This window comes from Tenrec ecaudatus, chromosome 16, assembly GCF_050624435.1.
Source record: "Tenrec ecaudatus isolate mTenEca1 chromosome 16, mTenEca1.hap1, whole genome shotgun sequence".
NCBI classification, from domain to species: Eukaryota; Metazoa; Chordata; class Mammalia; order Afrosoricida; family Tenrecidae; genus Tenrec; species Tenrec ecaudatus.
In genome coordinates this window covers 16,005,940-16,024,960 of record NC_134545.1, presented here as the reverse complement: position 1 = coordinate 16,024,960, position 19,021 = coordinate 16,005,940, and the positions used below count along the sequence as shown (strand labels likewise).

The 19,021-nt window shown below is 47.0% G+C and overlaps 1 protein-coding gene across 5 annotated transcripts in view; it reads right to left on the bottom strand.

The window, feature by feature from the left end:
- HECTD4 (HECT domain E3 ubiquitin protein ligase 4) overlaps window positions 1-16,759 on the bottom strand; it is a 181,802-nt gene extending 165,043 nt beyond the window's left edge. For 3 of the 5 annotated variants that reach the window (XM_075534534.1, XM_075534535.1, XM_075534536.1), the window contains exon 1: window positions 16,459-16,759. In XM_075534534.1, coding sequence (XP_075390649.1) covers window positions 16,459-16,638 — 180 coding nt within the window. In that variant the 5' untranslated portion in view covers window positions 16,639-16,759. The remainder of the gene's footprint in view (window positions 1-16,458) is intronic. The other 2 variants (XM_075534537.1, XM_075534538.1) reach the window with 1 other exon arrangement.
- Window positions 16,760-19,021: the final 2,262 nt, after the last annotated feature.

Sequence of the window (19,021 nt, the reverse complement as noted above, 5' to 3'; positions counted from 1 at the left end):
AAGATTTTAAAGGTTCACATTTTTTACATTGATCATTTCGTGACATTGTGTTACAATCACCAGTATCTGTTTCTGAATTTTTCTATCATTCACTTTTGATTTGGCAGCTTCATGATGAAGAGATGTTCATACACCAATGGACCAAACCTAAGTTGGCGCCTCGGGAGGAAGACAGGACTTTCTACTCCTATTAAGAGCTTCGGTCTTGGAAACTCACAGGGGCAGTTCTGCCCTGCCCTCTAGGGTTGCTATGAGTCAGCATCGACTTGATGGCAGGGAACAAATGAGACCAGCAAAAGAGGACAGCTTCAATTTCTCCACATCTGCGCCAGCACTTGCTATTTCCTGTTTTACTGGTAATAATCACTTAATTGGCGTGCTTTTGATTTGCATTTCCCTAATGACTGACGACACTGAGCATCTCCTCCTATTTGTATTGGTATTTGCACGGATTCTTTGGAGAAACGGCTATTCAAGTTATCTGCCCAATGATAAATTGTGTTGTTTGGTGTAATGTTGATCTGTAGAAGTTTTTATTATATCATAGATATTAAATCCATGTCAGATTCATTAAAAAACAAAACAAACAACCATGGGCCTCTGGCAGACATAAAGGAGCCCCAGTGACGGCAGAGTATAGGTCTCGTGCTATGCTGCTGACGACAATGTCACAGCCACTCCAAGGAGAAAGACGAGGCTCTGCTCCTCTCAGGATTTCCAGCCTTGGAAACTCTAAGGGGCAGCGCCACGGTTCAAGTCTGCCTTATAGGGCCACTGACTAAATGGACCCGAGTTTGATTTGGTTTTCTGGCAGGTTGTGTACACCGGGCTATGTAATTCTTACTTAAAATAGCTGCTATTTAGCTACTATCTCAAGAGTCAAAGTTCAGCAAGGTGAAGTGCTACTTGATGAAGACATAGAGCAGAAAATTAGTCAGAAGAAAATGAACTCCAGTCCTAAGCCTAACACTAATTATGTGACCTTGGAAATGTAATTTTCTAAAATAAGACGTCCTCTACCTTGTGTCTTAACCAAAACCCAAGCCACAGAGTTGATTCTGACTCATATCAGCCCCATAGGACAGAGGGCTCCGGAGACTGTCAATCTGACCGTCAGTAGGGCTGCGGGACCATGAATCTTTAGAACAGCTAGCCCTCATCGCTCTCCTGTGGGTGGATCTGAGCTGCCAACCTTGCAGTCGGCAGCCCAATGGGGAACTCGCCGTGCCACCTGGGCTCCTTCAATTGTCTCAAAGAACCGAGGACAGGGTGAATTTTGAATTTCCCCCTCCTCTTTCTCTCCCACTCTATCCAGGACCTTCTAAAATGATCCCTTCCTTATCAGAGTGTTAGTAGACAGCCAGGCACCACCTAGCTCTGGTCTCAGACTTTGTGGAAACTGAGCCTTTACGGGGTCCATCTGTCTGCCAGACACATTGGTTCCATTCGCCCTTCTTTCCTGTGGACCACAGCGCTGTAACGTCATGGCCACTCACAAGCTTTACAGATCCCGGTGACTACTAACCCACGGAGGATGGCGCACTTTATCTTGGTGGGCGACATTATGCCCGTGGACCTTGGTGTCCTCCTCAGAGGGGGTTCCACCTGCTTAACTGTGTTGGAGCGTAAAAACAGCACTAGCAATATGTAAACTAATGGGCTGGTTGGGTGTGTGCCAATAAAACCCAAGTTACAAAAAGGCAGCGGCCAGCTTCGGCCACGAGGGCCGTAGTTTGCCTCGCTCTCCCTAAAGCAGCGTGTCCAATGAAAAGATGGTGAGACCCCTGTGTAATTTTACATTCCCAAGTAGACACTTCTTTAAAAAGTCAAAAGAAACAGGTGAAATGTGATTTGGATAACACCTTTCATTTGACACATTATATTAAAGCATGGTCATTCTCGGTATCTTCTCAATAAAACGACTACTGAGATATTTCACATTCCTTTTTTTCATACCACACCTTCAAACTCTGGTGTCTGTTTTATACTTTCAGGCCCTTTCAATGCTGAGTGGCCACACTTCAAGTGCTCGATAAACATATTTGCTTGTGGTTACTGATTGGAATGCCGCAGGTCTGAAGCATTTAAGTAAAACTCAGAAACCTATCAATACACCTATGGAACAACATTTTGAAACTAAGGGAAACCACAAGAGTATAATTGTATTTGTGAAGAAAATGAAAGCAAATGCATTTCAGAATTGTTAAAGTAAAGTTGCTCCTGGGACAGCATCTCTTCAGCTGAAGGCCACTGTTTACGATGGCTCCTTACTGGCTGGGGAAGACCGAGCGGATGAATGGATTTGTATTCACTGAGCTTCAGTTGGCCAACATGCTTCCTCAGACAAGGGGAGAGAAGAAACCCCATCAAAGAACACAGGATTCTTCAGGGAAGTGCTAGAGAGATGGAAATACCACCTGCAGGAATAGACATGCCTAGAGAAGGCTATGTCAAGAAACAATAGCGTCCGTTTGATTATTTTCATAAAGATACATGCAGTGCGGTAACAATACTCTTTTTGGGGCTTACCCTTAGCTAACCAGCACTGAAAAGGTCCATCTATGACACAGACAAGCTGGTAGCTAAGGGATCATCTCTAGTCTCTCCCTGCTGGGAGGAAAGCCGAGTGGGGCAAATCGACGCCCTTGATTGGGGAGATGTCCTCACATGAACAGTGACATGATTTGTGTCAAGGAGAGGCCAATACAACAAAACATATTTGAATAGAGGATGTGTAGAAATAATTTGTCCAATGGGGTACAGACCACAAAAACATTAATATCCATAGCCCTGATACCAGAGGAACTAAGTGGTGCCCAGTTACCACTACCAGGCATAAGGCTCTGGATAGAGTGGAAGGAAAATATGGAACAAAACTCAAAATAAATAAATATTATAAAAAATTAAAACAAAACTTAAAATCATAGAAAATGACCAGATTTACTAACTGTATAGAGACTGGTGGAACCCCCAAGACTCCGAGCCTTAGTCACCCTTACATCTGGAAATGAACTCACCCTGATGGCACAATATCTAGTCAAATAAGGGTCTGCACCTTTCACAATATGATCACTGAAGGCAAATGTGTACATGAGCAAATGTGGTGAAGAAAGCTGATAGTGGCCGGCTATCAAAAGATAGAGTGTCTGGGGCCTTAAAGGTTTGAAGATAAACAAGTGGCCATCTAGCTCAGAAGCAACAAAGCCCACATGGAAGAAACACACCAGCTTGTGTGAACACGAGGTGTGGAAGGGATCAGGCATCAGGCATCATCAGAACAAAAAATCATATTATTGTGAATGAGGTGGAATGCAGAATGGAGACCCAAAGCCCATCTGTAGGCAACTGGACATCCCCTTGGGTCACAGGGCGGAGAAGAGCCAGTCAGCATGCAGTGTAGCAACAATGAAACATAAAACTTTCCTCTAGCTCTTTAATGCATCCTCCCCGCCACTATCATGATCCCAATTCTACCTTACAAATCTGGCTAGGTTTTACACTGGTACAGACAGGAACTGGAAACACAGGGAATCCAGGACAGATGAGCCCTTCAGAACCAGTGCTGTGAGTGACGATAAAATTGGGTAGAGGGAGGGTGGGGTGGAAAGGGGGAACCGATTATAAAGGATCTACAGATAACCTCCTCTCTGGGGGACGGACAACAAAAAAGTGGGTGAAGGGAGACGTCGGACAGTGTAAGACATGACAAAACAATAATAATTTATAACTTATCAAGGGTTCATGAAGGAGGGGGGAGCGGAGAGGGAGGGGGGAAAATGAGGAGCTGATGCCAGGGGCTTAAGTGGAGAGCAAATGTTTTAAGAAGGATGAGGACAACGAATGTACAAATGTGCTTGACACAATGGATGTGGGATGTGTGTATAGATTGTGATAAGAGTTGTATTGCAATAAAATGATTTTTTAAATTATTTAAAAACCCATAAAATGATTAAAAAAAACAAATAAGGGTCTGTAAGAAGAACAATCACACTAGGGAAGTGTACATGCCTTAGGGGGACCCAACACTCGAGACAAAGGGCAGTAAGCCATCTCGAAGGGCCAAAAAGGGACGAGACCTGGACACAGGACCCAGAGGGGAACTGGGTTTAGTTACATTACCTCGTTACCTTGAGCGGGCTGGAATGAAGGAGGTGAAACAAAAGGGGTATGGACGGGGAAGTGGAAAACTGACCTGCTTTGTAAACCCTGACTCAATTCACAATACAATTGTGAAGATAAATAAGTAAAAGCGCATAGTTTGTATTTTGTTGGTATGCATCTACTACTTGAATGATGCATCTATAGTTATTAGCATTTACTAAACCTACAATTTACATAAAATCATTTACATAAAATTACACTTCTCCTCAACGTTCATCTAAAATTATGACACACTGTGCAATGACCTAGTAATTCAGTCGACGGCAGGTTTGGGTAGAAACACTCAGGATTCAAATGTGTTCCTTACAAAGTGTCCAATCATGAAGCACTAATCATTCCACAATTGTGCCTAATACTACTTGATAAGCCCAGCGCCTCATACAAATAATAGTATTACTGGAAGAGAAACTGTACAGCGCTATTAAAAATCTCTTTAAATTATGTAACTGTCAATGGTAACAAGTTACAGAAAGACATTTTCATAATCACCACACATTTGGAATGGATCAAACTGTATCACGCAAGTAACGCTCCACACATGAAACTCATTTCCTTCAAAATAGTAGATGAGACAAGGCAGCAGAAATGTCCAACAGGACAATCACCGCACAGGTATGTGCTGATCCACACCCATTTGAACTGACCGTCGGAGCATATACACATCAGTTGAGCCTACCATCAGGTTTGCTTGTTTTATGAGAGAGTAGTTCTCCTTTTGCCCACTCTTCCTTGCTGATGGTTTTGAATACCTCCCCAATCCCAGATCCTTGCAGCCCTGGGCCAAATACGGGGTGTATAGAGCAAGTGATGCAAAGCACATGGCTCCGGGCTGGGGCCGGCAGTCTCAGCTCTGTGGCGTTGTCCAGTAAGGAGGCAGGAAGTAGAGGGACTGATGCTCAGAGGGACAGGAGAACGAGGTGGGTTAAGCATGCTCCACTGCGGGCATACAAGCCTCACCTCCTTGAGCTCCACTCCGGCTGCCAGAGAATGAAAAGGATTTCCCAGGTAACAATATGAGTGGAAGAAAGAAAGAAGAAGGATTTCGGCAAAAGGGTGATTGATTTCTGAACACAGAGACATCGTGGGGCAGTGGTCAAGTGCTCAGAAGCAAACCGAAAGTCTGGTGGTTCAAACCATCCAGTGGCTCTGCCCTCTGGTGAGGGTCAGAGTTCAGAAAACCCTAGGGCAGCAGGTCCCAACCTTGGGTTGCGGCCCATTTGTGGGTCGAACAACCCTTTCACAGGGTCACCCGATTCATAAGAGTAGCTAAATGATAGCGATGAAGTAGCAACAGAAATAATTTTATGGTTGGGGGGAGCGGTCACCACCACTTGAGGAACTGTATGAAAGGCTGGCAGCCCTGGCAGTGTGGAGGGAGGGTGGGATGGAAATGGGGAACCGATTATAAGGATCTACATATGGCCTCCTCCCTGGGGGACGGACAGCGGAGGGGTGGGTGAGGGGAAGACGTCAGACAAAATAATAGTTTGTAAATTGTCAAGGGTTCATGGGGGAGGGGGGAGAGGGAGTGGGGAGGGAGGGAGGAGAAAAAGTGAGGAGCTGATGCCAGGGGCTTGGGTAGAAAAAAGATGTTTTGAGAATGATGAGGGCAATGAATGTGCAAATGTGCCTTACACAGTTGATGTATGTATGGATTGTGATGAGAGTTGTATGAGCCCCTAAAAAAAGGATTTAAAAAGAATAAAGAAAGAAAAAATAAAATAGTTATACAGTTTATATATGTAATGTATATTTATATTTATATATTTATACAATATAATATATAAATCATATATAATAGTTTATATATATATAAAGAGCTGTGAGAGTCACCAATAAAATGATTAAAAAATAAAAGACTTAAGAGTCTCAGAAACCCTATGGAGTTGTTCTACCCTGCCCTACAGGTGCTCTGAGTAGGATTGCCTGGATGGCAGGAAGTTCACCTTCCTCCAAATGGAAGCATACACAGCAAGTAACATCTCTATCTGTCAGAATGTTACAATAAAGACCTATTTTCTTGTTAAAAAAGAAAGGAAGAAAGTGTGGCGGCCATAGGAAGGTTGCGAACCACTGCTCCCTGAGCAGGTCTACTACTCTGCCGCGTGGCGTCCCCGTGAGCTCAAACGGACAATGGTGTCATCGCGGAGTGTTTGTTTTCTTTTTTGCACTCTGTGGTGTTTCTGTATTCTCCACAACGTCCACGGATCCCTTCTTTACAATGCAAAGCTTCTGGAGACCCTCAAATGCAAGTCCATTTTCACTGTGGTTCAGTCAGGTGGAGCAGGCAGAGATGGTGAGGGCGTGTGAGCCCAGGAATTCGCTGAAAAGGCTGTGCACTCTGCCCATGCGTCAGGAGCCAACCCATCTCCCCACCCCACACCCACTCCCCCGCCATGGAGCTGGCTCAGCGGCGCGCTGGCAGCTGCCCCAGACCATCTCCGAACAAGGAGTCACGGCTCTCCTGCCTCTATATGGACATGGTCTGTGTTAACTGGATTAGGGACCAAAATGAGTTGATGGCAGGAGCCGGAGGAAGATCCAGCTCTGAGGGAGGGTTAGGGAGGGTTCTGAAATGAAATTGGAGCCACGCGGCATGAACAGAAACCTGGGGCCTCTTGTGGCAGACTGTGGTGCAGTGTGCAGTGCCGGTTCCCAATGACACACCCACTGGACTCATCTTTTAAGGGAAGTCATAGCTTTAAGCACATGCTAAGTGGGCACCAAGCCGTGCACTCTGAGACGGCTGCTGTATGGGGACGAGGGGGGAGTCCTGTCCGATAATGTGGCTCAAGGGCAATGAACAGGTACAGTCCTTTGGAGAGGGACGGGTCACATTTCAAATGGTCACCCATGGCCCAGGAACTACGTGTGCACAGAGGCGAGCATGGGACACGCAACAGGGCTGTCTCTGACAGGGAAGGCGGGACACTCCCTGTGGGAAGCTGAATCACCCTCTCCCAATCTACCTGGGTCCCAATGCCAACACCCCTGAGTGAAGGATCCTGCACAATCTGGACCTCAAATGTCCTTGTCAGAGGGGTGCAGTGGTGGCAGAGTGAGCAGGAAACAGGATGTGCTGAGACAAACAGGGACCGGAGCAATCAGCTTTAAAAGCAGCAGCCAGGAGCCAAGGCAGACAGGCGGCCACTAGACGCTGAAAAAGGCAAGGAAACCAAGTCTCTTTGGGGTCCTAAATTTATATGGCCTACTGCTCCCTTTTCAAGGGGGAGGGGGGAAGATTCAGTGCCCCCCCCACCTCCGGCAATTAAAAACTTTCAACCGGTAGCCTATAATGCAGGATAAAGTGTAGGTAGCTGCTTTGATAGTCCCCTTGAATCATTCCAGTAGCCCCAGGGGACAAGATCCTCTACTTTGTGAAATACTGCCCTAGAGCCTCAAAAGGAACCAGCCCTGCTAATACTTTGGAACTGATTTTGTGTTCTGAACTCTGGGACAATGAAAGGATACATTTTTGACATTTTAAGCCACTGAATTTGTAATAATTCTTATAGCACCAGCAGCAAGCTCATACAGCCACCAAGAGGAAAATGGATAAATTACCTGTTGGGATGCACTCAGACTGTATGAGGTCTCTACCTAATAGAAGGCAGCCTGGTGGCACAGCGGTTAAGTATTCAACTGCTAAATGAAGAGTCTGTGGTTCGGACCCACTCTCTCTCCTTAGGAGAAGGATGTGACAGACTGCTTCTGTAAAGCTGTCCTGGAAGCCTTGCACATTCTACTCTGTCCTATTTGGTCACAATAATTGACCACGTTGACCACAATAGGCTTGACTTTGTTTTTTAAAAAAATGTATTTATTTTTCAAAAATCATTTTATTGGGGCTCTTACAGCTCTTGTAACATTCCATACATCAATTGTATCGAGCATATTTGTACATAAGTTTCCATCATTTCCAAAACATTTTCTACTTAAGCCCTTGGTATAAGCTCCTCTTTTTTCCCTTCCTTCCCCCACCCTGTGTATCCTTGATCAATTATATATTGTTATTGTTATTTCATATCTTACACTATCCATTGTCTCCCTTCACCCACATTTCTGCTATTCGTCCCCTGGGGGGGGGGGGAGCACCACATATCCAATCTTGTAATAGGTTCCCCTTCTCACCCTTCCCCTTCCCTGACCATTCCTCTACCCTCATGATATTGATACTCCCATTATTGTTCCTGAAGGGTTTACCTTTCCTGAGTTCCATGTGTGGAGAGCTCTTATCTGTACCAATGTGTGTTCTCCGGTCTAGCCAGATTTGTAAGGTAGAACTGGGTCATGGTAGTGGCAGGGAGGAAGCCTTCAGGAATCAGAGGAATGTGGTGTGATTCGTCGGTGCTATACTGCACCTTGGTTGAATCATCTCTTCCTTATACCACTTCTGTGGGGGATATCCAATTAGCTACCGATGGGCTTTGGGTCTCCACTCCAACCCCCCTCTTTCGCATTGATGTTGTTGATAGTTTGGGATCTTTTCATACCTGTTGCCTGTTGATCACACAGGCTGGTGTGCTTCTTCCATATGGGCTTATTTGCTTCCCTGCTAGGTGGCCGTTTGTTTGACTTCAAGCCTTTAAGACCCCAGACACTATACCTTTTGATAGCCGGGCACTGGTTTTGCTTTTTTATATATGTAAATTATACCATTGAGTTTAAAAACACAAACTGCAGGATGATATGTAAAGAATGACATTTTATGTAAAAAAGAAAAAAAACAGACAATTTAAATTTGTCCTCACAAATACCTACACATGCATATGTCTTGTTTCTTAATCTTGAGGAAAAAACAAAACAAAAAATTTCAAATCATTGGTTTCACCTTGGGGGGCATCAGCTGGATGAAGACAGGATTAGGGACGGTAGTCAAAAAGGACTTCCGATTTACCCATTCTTTCCATTTTAAAAAAATAAGAATGTACTCGTGCTCATAGTTTGAAAACACCAATGGCTGTAGAAATAAACTATATTTTAAAAGTGCAAGAGCAAACTACTGGTCACCCAACATCCACGGTCTTCTCTCCTTTTGAAACAAGGATGTGTTTGCCCCGCGGCTGATCACCTGCTGTCATTTACACCTGGCTGCCACTTCGTGTATGCCAGCCCACAAACACGGTGGCAATGTAAGACGGGAAGAAGGAGAGCAGCGAGGAGAAAGGGACACTTTCCGGAGCCTGAGTTCCTTCCAAAATGAGCACCACAGGGACCTTCTGATCAGGAAGGAACAGGTGCATGACAAACTACCACAGAGCCCCGCCAACAGGTGGTACACAGTGACGGGCAATATGGAAGCCAAAGAAGGCAGACAAGCACACGTGACTGATTTATTCAGTAAGACTTTAGGCATTTGATGAGAGGAAAACAAATGCGGCCTAACTAAGAACATCTCATCAGCCTGGTGCCTCCCGCAAGCAAGCCAAGAAGAAAGGCAATTAAAAGAAGAGGACTCCCTTGCTACAAACTAGAGAAAAACAATGTTTCAGTTGATGGGCTACTTTTGCTTTTGTGTACATAAAGAGACTTTCTAACAACTTTTAAAGCGAGTCCCTATCCTTAAAACACATAATCACCTCCCCCCTTTAAATAAGCTTGAGAATCCAAGATAACAATGGTGCCCAATTACTGAGCACTTGCCTTGGATCAGACCATGCAGGGAAGGTCCCTGGCAGGCAGGTGCTTACTGAATGATCACCCACCCTGTTCTTGGCCACCTCTCTTAGATGACGAGGAGTCTACCTCAATGACTCAAGTGCATGAGCCCTGGGCTGGAGTCACGCAGAGCTCCTTCAGCCTCAGCAGTCACCAATGATCCAACCTCAGTGTCTCATTTGTCCCATTTGTGAAATAGGACTGTGAAATGATGACAGGACCAAGCCCGTGAGGTCTTGGAGAGACTTAAAGGAGATAATGGGTAGAAAGTGCTGAGCACAGGGCCTGGCACATTCGTAAGCAGGCAATATGCTAACACTGTGGACACAGTTGTGGCCGAGGGTGGTGACAACGACCAAGTTGCAGAGCAAGAAGAAACCAGAGCGCTTGCTTGAAAGGTCTGGAATTTGTGCAAGGTCACCTAGCTAGTAAGGGGTCACACAATTCTGACTCAGCTCACATCGACTGGAGTGGCGAGGACAGAGTACAACTGCCACTTGGAGTTTCCGAGGCTGCCAATCTTGATGGGAGCAGACAGCCCCAGCTTTCTCCCACAGAGTGGCGGGGGAGGGGAAGGAGGGTTCGAACTGCTGACCTGGGGTTGGGAGCCCACCAGCACACCTTAGTATGAAGTAGAATTAGGATTCCAATCTGCCTCTTCAAACCTGATGTTAGCATCCAGACAATGCAGGCTCCTAAAGTCCTCGAGGGTCTTTCCCTAACTTTCTCACTTAGCCAATCAAGCCTGAGAGCTCTTGGGTCACCTTCCCGAACTCACACGCAGGGGCAGTGACTGGCAACGCAGTGTCCCACATGGTAATGAAGTCTCCTGGTGAAGAGGGCGGTTTGCTTAGTCATTCCTTCAGGATTCCGAATCTAGGCTGGTGGCAAAGAGAAGGTTCTAAATAGCAGAGTTCTATGAAAGCACAGAAACACTTTGCCCCGAGGATAAACAGGAGAACCAATTGGGATAAATCTAAATATCTCAAAGATGTCCCTGAAAAAAAAAAAGACGTCCCTGAGTGTAGGGCACATCTTCAAAGGCTGACTCCTGCAGTTCATCCCCTGCGATCCCAAACGTTCCTGCTCCCACATGACAAAAATTCCTAGGCATCTCCAAGGCTGCCCTAGAGCTTATTAGTAAAATATTCTCGCACTGCATGAATTGCCCCTATTTTGGTTTCTTCTTCAGCTGCAGGTAACTGGCATATAGTAGCCTCACTCAGTTACACTGTAGACTTGGATTCGTTTGTATATATGTATATGTAACTATATTATATATACGGCTGTGATGTGGTCATCACCACAATCAAGAGAACAGATCCATCGCCGCCGCCACCACTCCTCCTGCTCCCTCTACCCTCTGTAATCCTTCCCTCCAATCCTTCCCAATCTATGCTACTTGCCCAAGCCTGTCCCCAGGCAACCCACTGAAGAGTTGTCTATCATTACAGATTTATTTGCATCTGTTAGAATTTCAAGTAAATGGACTCAGAGTCTAGACTCCCACATGGCTGGCTTCTTTCATTCAGCCTAAATCCATACTGTATCAACAGCTCACCCCCTTTTTTGAGCCATGGGTAAGCTCTGGAATGCTAACTAAAAGATCAAAGGTTCAAATCCACCAGCCTCCTCTCTGCGGGAGAAGGGTGTGGCCGTGGACTTCCATAAGGATTTCAGCTGAGGAAACAAGATGGGCAGTTCTACTTTATCTTACAGGGTCAGTGAGACTCAGGGTCAACTTGCCGTCAGGGAGTCTGGGTTTTTTTTGTATGTTTTCAGTATTCCATTGCATTTTGTATCAAAGTTTATTTATCCTTTACCCTGTTGATGGACATCTGGACGGTTTCCAGTTTGGGCCAATCACAAATTAAGTCGTATAACGTATGTGTGTGTGTTCTTTGTAAATCAACACAATGACAAATAGCGATTAAAATACCATCATTCACGATCAATTTGAACTACAGGGGAAGCACTGTTTTGGCCAGCTATGGCCCTGGGCCAAAGAGGTTCTCTTGTCAACATCCATTTGATGATGCCTGTGCCCATCCGGAGTTTTTACACTGTAATAAGATGATTATTTATTAGCAGAAATCTTTTGGACCTTCCATAAGGAAGGTACCACATTTTTATATTGCTCTTGAACTTATATTTATCTTAACCCTGAAAAACAAATCTCTTACATGCTTTCTCTTTCTGCCAGCACCATAAATGTAAATATATAAAGGGAGTCATTGTCAAGGCCAAGAGAAGGTCGCTCTGCATCTTTGGTTCACGCACAGGAGCCACAGGCTGGAGCCTCGAGGCTCCACCAGGGCAGCACACACTCCACATCCAGCAGAGGGAGTTGAGGCTGCTCTGCTAAGGGACACTCTGGAATGCTCCCTCCAGCAGCCATATGGTACAGCTCCCCAATTCCCTCAGTCTCTGCTCAACTGCCCCCCTGGGCCTTCTTTGCCTGCTCATCCTGCCTCAATCAGAGCTTTCTCCCACTTATTCTCTTAGCCCCGCCCCGCATGCCAATGTTCCCTATAGCACTTATATATGTCCTATTCTATATTTGGTTATTTCCTTATTACCTATATTCTCCCACTAAAGTAAAAGGTAAGGATTTATTTGATCCACTGCTAGATCCCCAACACCCATGACACAACAGTAACTCAGCACCTCTCTGAATTCCACAAATACTTGTTGAATTTGTTGGCTAATAAATAAAACATATATGTGATATCTTTTAATACATATGCCAAAAAAAAACCCACTGTCATTGAGTCTATTCTGACGCATAGCAACCTGTGGGCAGAGAAGCACTCTCTCTGTGAGTTTGAGGCTGGAAAGTTTTACAGGCGCAGAGAGCCTCATCTTTGTCCCATGGAGCAGCTGATGAGTTCAAACTGCTGACTGTAAGGTTAGCAGCCCAACACAGGGAATCCAGGACAGATAAACCCCTCAGGAGCAGTAATGGGAGTAGCGATACCATGAGGAGAGGGGAAAGATGAGGAGAAAAAGGGGGAACTGATCACAATGATCGATGTATAACACCCACCACCAGGGGGATAAATGTGGGTGAAGGGAGAAATGTGGGTGAAGGGAGACAGCAGATGGTGTAAGATATAAAAATAATAATTTTTATAACTTATCAAAGGTTCATGAGAATGGGAGGGTGGGGGAGGGAAAGAGGAAGGGAGGGAGGGGATAAAAAGAAGAGCTGATACCAAAGGCTCAAGTAGAAAAAACATGTTTTGAAAATGATGGCAACATATGTACAAATGTGCTTGATACAATTGATATATGGATTGTTATAAGAGCTGTAAAAGTCCCCAATATAATAGTTTATAAAAATAAATCAATTAATTAAAAACAATTACAGTCTCGGAAGCAAAACAAAACGCACTGCTCATGCTTAAATTAAAAAGCTAAGGAAGGGAGGGAGGGGGAAAATGAGCTGATACCAATGGCTCAAGTAGAAAGAAAATGTTTTGAGTATGATGATGGCAACAAATGTACAAATGTGCTTGACACAATGGATGGATGTATGGATTGTGATAAGAGTTGTACGAGCCCTCAATAAAATTATTTTAAAAAGAAAATAAAAAGCTAAGGCAATGTTCAAAACAGCCCTGGTGAGATAGTGGTGACGCATTGGGCTGCTATCTGAAAGGTGAGCAGTTCAAATCCACCAGCGGCTCTGAGGGAGGAACACAGGGATTTCTACTTGCATTACCAGGTCCAGTCTCGGAAACTGAACTACTCATAGAGTCGCTATGAGTCAGCATCGAGTGAGAGGGCAATGTTGATCCATCTCTCAAGACTCTTTTTCAGTTTGTCATTTAACTTTGAGCGGCACTTAGAAGTGAAAGGACACTGGCATTTAAAGGCAGGAAATGCCAGGCTCTAGTCCTCTGTTGTCCATAACTGAGCAATGATGACCGGTCTCTCGGGTCTCAAATAACTTCTAACACGGTCTCTTCTTGCTCTAAAATTCTGAGGCTCTCCTGCAAAGAGGAGCCCTATGCTCCGCTGGGAAAAGATGAGGCTGTTGGCTCCCTTAAAGATTGACCGTCTCAGACACCGTCGGGAGCAGTTCTGCTCTGTCCAGTAGGGGCACTATGAGTCAGCAGTTGCCAGTCATCAATTGGTCAGCTAAGTTTGAGACTAGCTGAAGAACTCTATTGTGACTAAGAAAACTGAAAAATGGCCAGTATCCACCCAGATAGCCTCTGAAGAAAAGAGGGTGTGAAGCATACTTTGAAGGTGGCAACATCTCCAAAGGGAGCCCTTGAAAAACTGAAAGAATTGCTAATCTTCTTTAAATATGAAAAAAAAAAGAGCACAATGACCAGAGAGGACAATAAAGATATTTTACTCGATCTATATCCAGTTATAAAAAATTTAAAAATACAATTATGAATGTCATACATACACGGAAGCAATGAAGCATTGTTTAGAAGCATATGCGTTTTGGACTGTCAGATCTGGCTGCCAGACTTGTCTCTAACTCAGTATGCGACCTATCTGCCCTGGACTTTACTTGCCCATCTGTTCAATGGGTACAGTATATGCAGCTATTGCAATAGGTAACACTATCTAGTGCCCAGGTCATTTTGAGAATTTAATGAGATAATACCTGAAACACAGGAACCGCTGAATCAGTATTATTAGCACTGGTAGTCAATAATTAAATGTGAATACACCCACACAAACTGAAATAACTACATAATCATTCTTTTTTTTTTTACACAATCATTCTTATCTATCCATTTCTCTTGGTATTAGTACATAGCCTGTATAATATGAGAAAATTAGAGGGAAAAAACAACCACATTCTTCATACCATCAGTCATCAATATTTATCACCCCTAAGCACACTGGTTTTTGAAAGACTAGACCAAACATTAAAAGAAACAAAACAAAAAACACCTATCAGGCCAGAAGGATTCTTTCATTTATAAACATTCTTTGATGAAACTAGACAAATACATTTAGACAAGATATTATAGGAAAGCCAACTAAATAGCTCAGATATTTTCTAACCACTTCTAAATCTAAATTTCTCTATATATATGTATACATATTTATCATATGTATAGAGTGTGCATATACATTCTATGCCTGTGGTTTGGGGTTCTACGAACTTGGGGAACAAAGAGCATCCTTTTCCCACCTCCCGCACACCCCAGAACCAGTTATCTCAGAAGATTTCCCCATCACAGCAGAAGACCTCTTGAGTTTTCATGCAGATAAGGGCGGCACACGTTGCTTTTTATAGAACAGGTCCAAATGAAGCAGAATGAAACTATGATTCAATGTTAGGCATTCCCTGCCAATTTGTATCTTCTCTCTGTCTTTTTTTCCTGATGGCCTGATTGTAAAATTAAGGCAATTAACGAGTTCACAATAGGAATGCTGTAGCAATCTTAGAAGCCAGACACAAAAATAGAGGTAAGCATTAAATTCCGCATCTCCAGGACGTCCAATCAGGGCCAACGCCACCCTATCCTTGCCATTCCCAGAAACACAGAGCAATGGCTTTTACCACCACCCGCTCCCCCGTTACCCCCCGTTTTGCTAAATGTTCTTGGTGCCGAACCCCAAAGTGTGTGCAAAAGCACAAAACACAAAAGATCTCTTGCTCTCCGTTTATAGCCGTGAAGGCAGGCCCGACCCCCGGAGAGCCCTCCTTGCCACAATACGAATTTCCTGACACCCCAGGCCACTAACCCATCAAAATGTCATCCCACAACGTGGGGGGGGAGAGGAAGGTGGGGGGGGGGGAGTGTTAACATCCACCGGGCCGCCGACATTCCCACCTTCCGAAGCCCAGGCAAAGTCGGTGGAAACTTCCCACCCCACCGAACATCTCGGGGCTTCCTCCCGCACCCAAGCCCCGCGGCATAATTACTGAGATTAGCTTTTGCACCTGCCACGGCCCAGCCTGTGGGCTTCCGCGCGCCCCCCGCCCCCGGCTCACAAAAAGGCCCTGCGGCCTAACACGGCCGTGACCCTGAGCGCAGACCGCAGGTGGAGGGAATGGGGGGGCGTCGCGCCGGCATCGCGGGGTCCACACCGCCCGCGGTCCCTGACAAAGGCCACAACACGGAGAAGTTGCTGGATTGCCCACGGCGAACAGGCAGCCGCCACCACGACCATCCCCCCCCCGCTGGGGTTTGGGCTGGGGAGGAGGGGCGGGGGGGTGGGGGAGACCCACATAGAACTGGGAGAGCAAAGGGGAGGAGGGGTACCGTGTTCCCATGACAAATGTCTCCAAAGCTCAGCCACCCGGGTGTGCCCTGGAAGTGAGTCGTGGGCGCCCGTGCGGAGGGAGGAGAGGGGGGTCCGGGTGCCAGCGGCGGCGGCTCCCCGGGGCACGCAGGCCCGGCCCCGGGAGAGTGGAGCGAAATGCCAGGTGTCGGCGCGCTCCAAATGGAGCCGCAAATGAAATCCCGGGGCTCCTCCAGGCCCGGAGGAATCGGCGAGCCCGGCGGTCAGCAGAGCGGCGGCCGCCGCCCCGCTCGCCCCGCTCGCCCGCTCGCTCGCACACACCTGCCGCGGCCGGCTGCGGGGCTCGGGCGGGCGAGGCCACGCCGCGGGACCGGCGCCCGCGCACCAGATGGCTCGGGCCGCGGGCGGCTCGCTCACCTCCAGGTCGGTGTCGGCGGCCTCCGGGGCCCCGAGGATCTCGCTGGGCAGCTCGGCCAGGTCGGTGACCCGGATCAGGCCGTCGTGCAGAAAGATGGTCTCCTCCTTCACCGAGAGCCACTGCGCCGAGTCCGCGGCCGCCGCCGCCGCCGCCGCCGCCGCGGCTGCCGACGAGCCCATGGCCCCGGCCTGAGGGGCCGGCGGCGAGGCGCTGACACCCGGGGAGACGCGCGCGCGCAGGAGCCGCCGTGATCTCCAGTCAGTCCATCGCAGCGGCCGCCGCGCCCGCCCGCAGCCGCGCCCGTGCAGCTCCGCCCTAGGCGCCCGGCGCCGCCATCCCCCCGCCCCCCGGCCTCGGAGACCCCGGCCCCGCCGTCACCGCCGCCGCCACCGCCGCCGCCCGGAGGAGCAGGATCCGCCTCTGCCTCTAGGCAGCCAACTGTCAGTGAGACGCCATGTTGGGGGCGGGGCTCCCGGCATGCCCCGCGGAGCGGACAATACAGGCCCCGCCCTCCAGCCAGGCCCCGCCTTCCAGCCAGGCCCCGCCCGCCCCGGCGCGCCCCCCGCCCCTCTGGGCCGTATCACACCAGGCTCGCGGTGCACGCCGTGCTGCCAACCCAGCGACCGAACGACCCAGCGACCGACCGACATCCCGCGCTTCTCCGTCTCCTGCTTTTCGGGAGCGCCCAGGGAGATGAGCCCCGCCCCGCCTCCCCACTCCACCCCACTCAGGTGTGCACCCCTGGCTCAGGCGAGTCCCCCCACCCTGGGCAGGACGTGAACGCGGGCTCCCTGCTTCCACGTTCAGATGCGATGCGTGCAAAAGCCTGGGGCCGGAGAGGCGCCACACACCTGTTCGTAAGCACTTGGTAGTTAACGGGCAATGCAGACCTTGGAAATGTCATGGAGTCATTCGGACTCCTAGCCCCTTGCCCAGGGGGGCGTTTCCAAGGCTGCAAGTCTTCATGAAAAGCAGACAGCCTCATCTTTCTCCTGCAGAGAGGCTGGTGGGTTGGAACCGCCCAGCTTGCAGGTAGCAGCCCAATGCTTAACCCACTTGACCATCAGGGCTCCTTCCTACCCCTCCTAGGTGCTTGATATTTCCTGGGTAATACTCAATACGTGCTCAAAACATGCTGAATATAAAGCCCTTTGCCACAAAGCTTGGCTTCCAGTGCCTCTGTAATTAATAAGTGTCCCCATGCATAGCAGTTATAAGTATCATGTTCCATCAGTACTCAACTCTGATTGACATGCACCATAAAATATTCACACCGTCCCATTTCTGTAAAAGCAAAACTGCATGTGCAGAGGAAAATGTGAAGACTATATTGCAGATTATTAATGTGAGCTGCTAAAGTGGGACAGGTCTGGGAGGAATGAGGTGAGATTATTGTATTACTTGTATACGTCACAAAATAACTAGCGCAGGAAAAGCAAAAAGCAAACCAAAAAAACGTGCCCACCCTTTGACTCAGCAGTTCAACTTGGTGGAAGTTATCCTCAGGAAATAACTGGACCCGTAAGCAAGGAAATTTAAGCATAGACTGGGAATGTTTATCAGAGAAAAAAAAAGATAATCCATCTAGATGTCCAATCCTATGGTATATTTGTAATGCAGACACTTGGGATGTAATTCCCAATCATGTTGATGAATACTGATAGGAATATTCATGATGCATTGCTACATGGAAACTATTCAGGCTAAAAATAGTAAGAAAATGCTTATGTTTTAAGTGTTTAAGTATGTTTGCAGGAGCCCCGGTGGCTTCTTGGGTTAAGGGTTGAGTTGTTAACTGAAAGGTCAGCAGTTTGAAACTACCAGTTGTATAAGGGGGAGAAAGATGAGGCTTTCTAACTCCTGGAAAGAGTCACTTCTGGGGAACCCAAAGCACAGTTCCATCTGGCTCTGTGGGTTCGCCCTGAGTCAGAATTGACTCAATACCAGCGAGGGTTTTTTTTTTGGGGTTATATATCTTTTCATTTTGAAAAGATCTGTGCCTGTGTGTCTATAGGTATAAAATTATATAGTGGGACGGTACCCGACATATTAACATTTCCGTGACTCTGAGCAAGTGTATTTGCAAGTGCAAAGGGGATTTTGTGGTTTAATGGGAGGGGGTGTTATAAATAATTTACAGATTTTCTTTCTTGAGCTTATTACTTTTGAACGCAGTAAAAACAAATTTTTGAATCTCCAAAAAGTAAGTCTTTATTCATTGTAGTATGACTGGATGGCAGAGTTTTTACAGAACGGTGCCCAGCAGTCAGTGTTGCCTTTGGGGGAGGGGGATGCCCTTGTGACAAAGAAGAGCCAGAGCAGCCCTCTGGGGTTTTCTTGCCATCTTCGTGGAAGGAGGTCACCAGGTCTTTCTGCCACAGTGCTGCGGGATGAGTCTGAACCAACGTGTAGATTAGAAACTGAACTCTTCCACTGTGCCACCAAGATTCCTGAAGATACCGTGTTAGCTTCATCTTACCCAAAATAAGCGACAATTTGAGACTTGCGTATTCTTGGGACCACTTTGAATAATCAAAGTTGTTTACCTCCCGCACTGCCTTC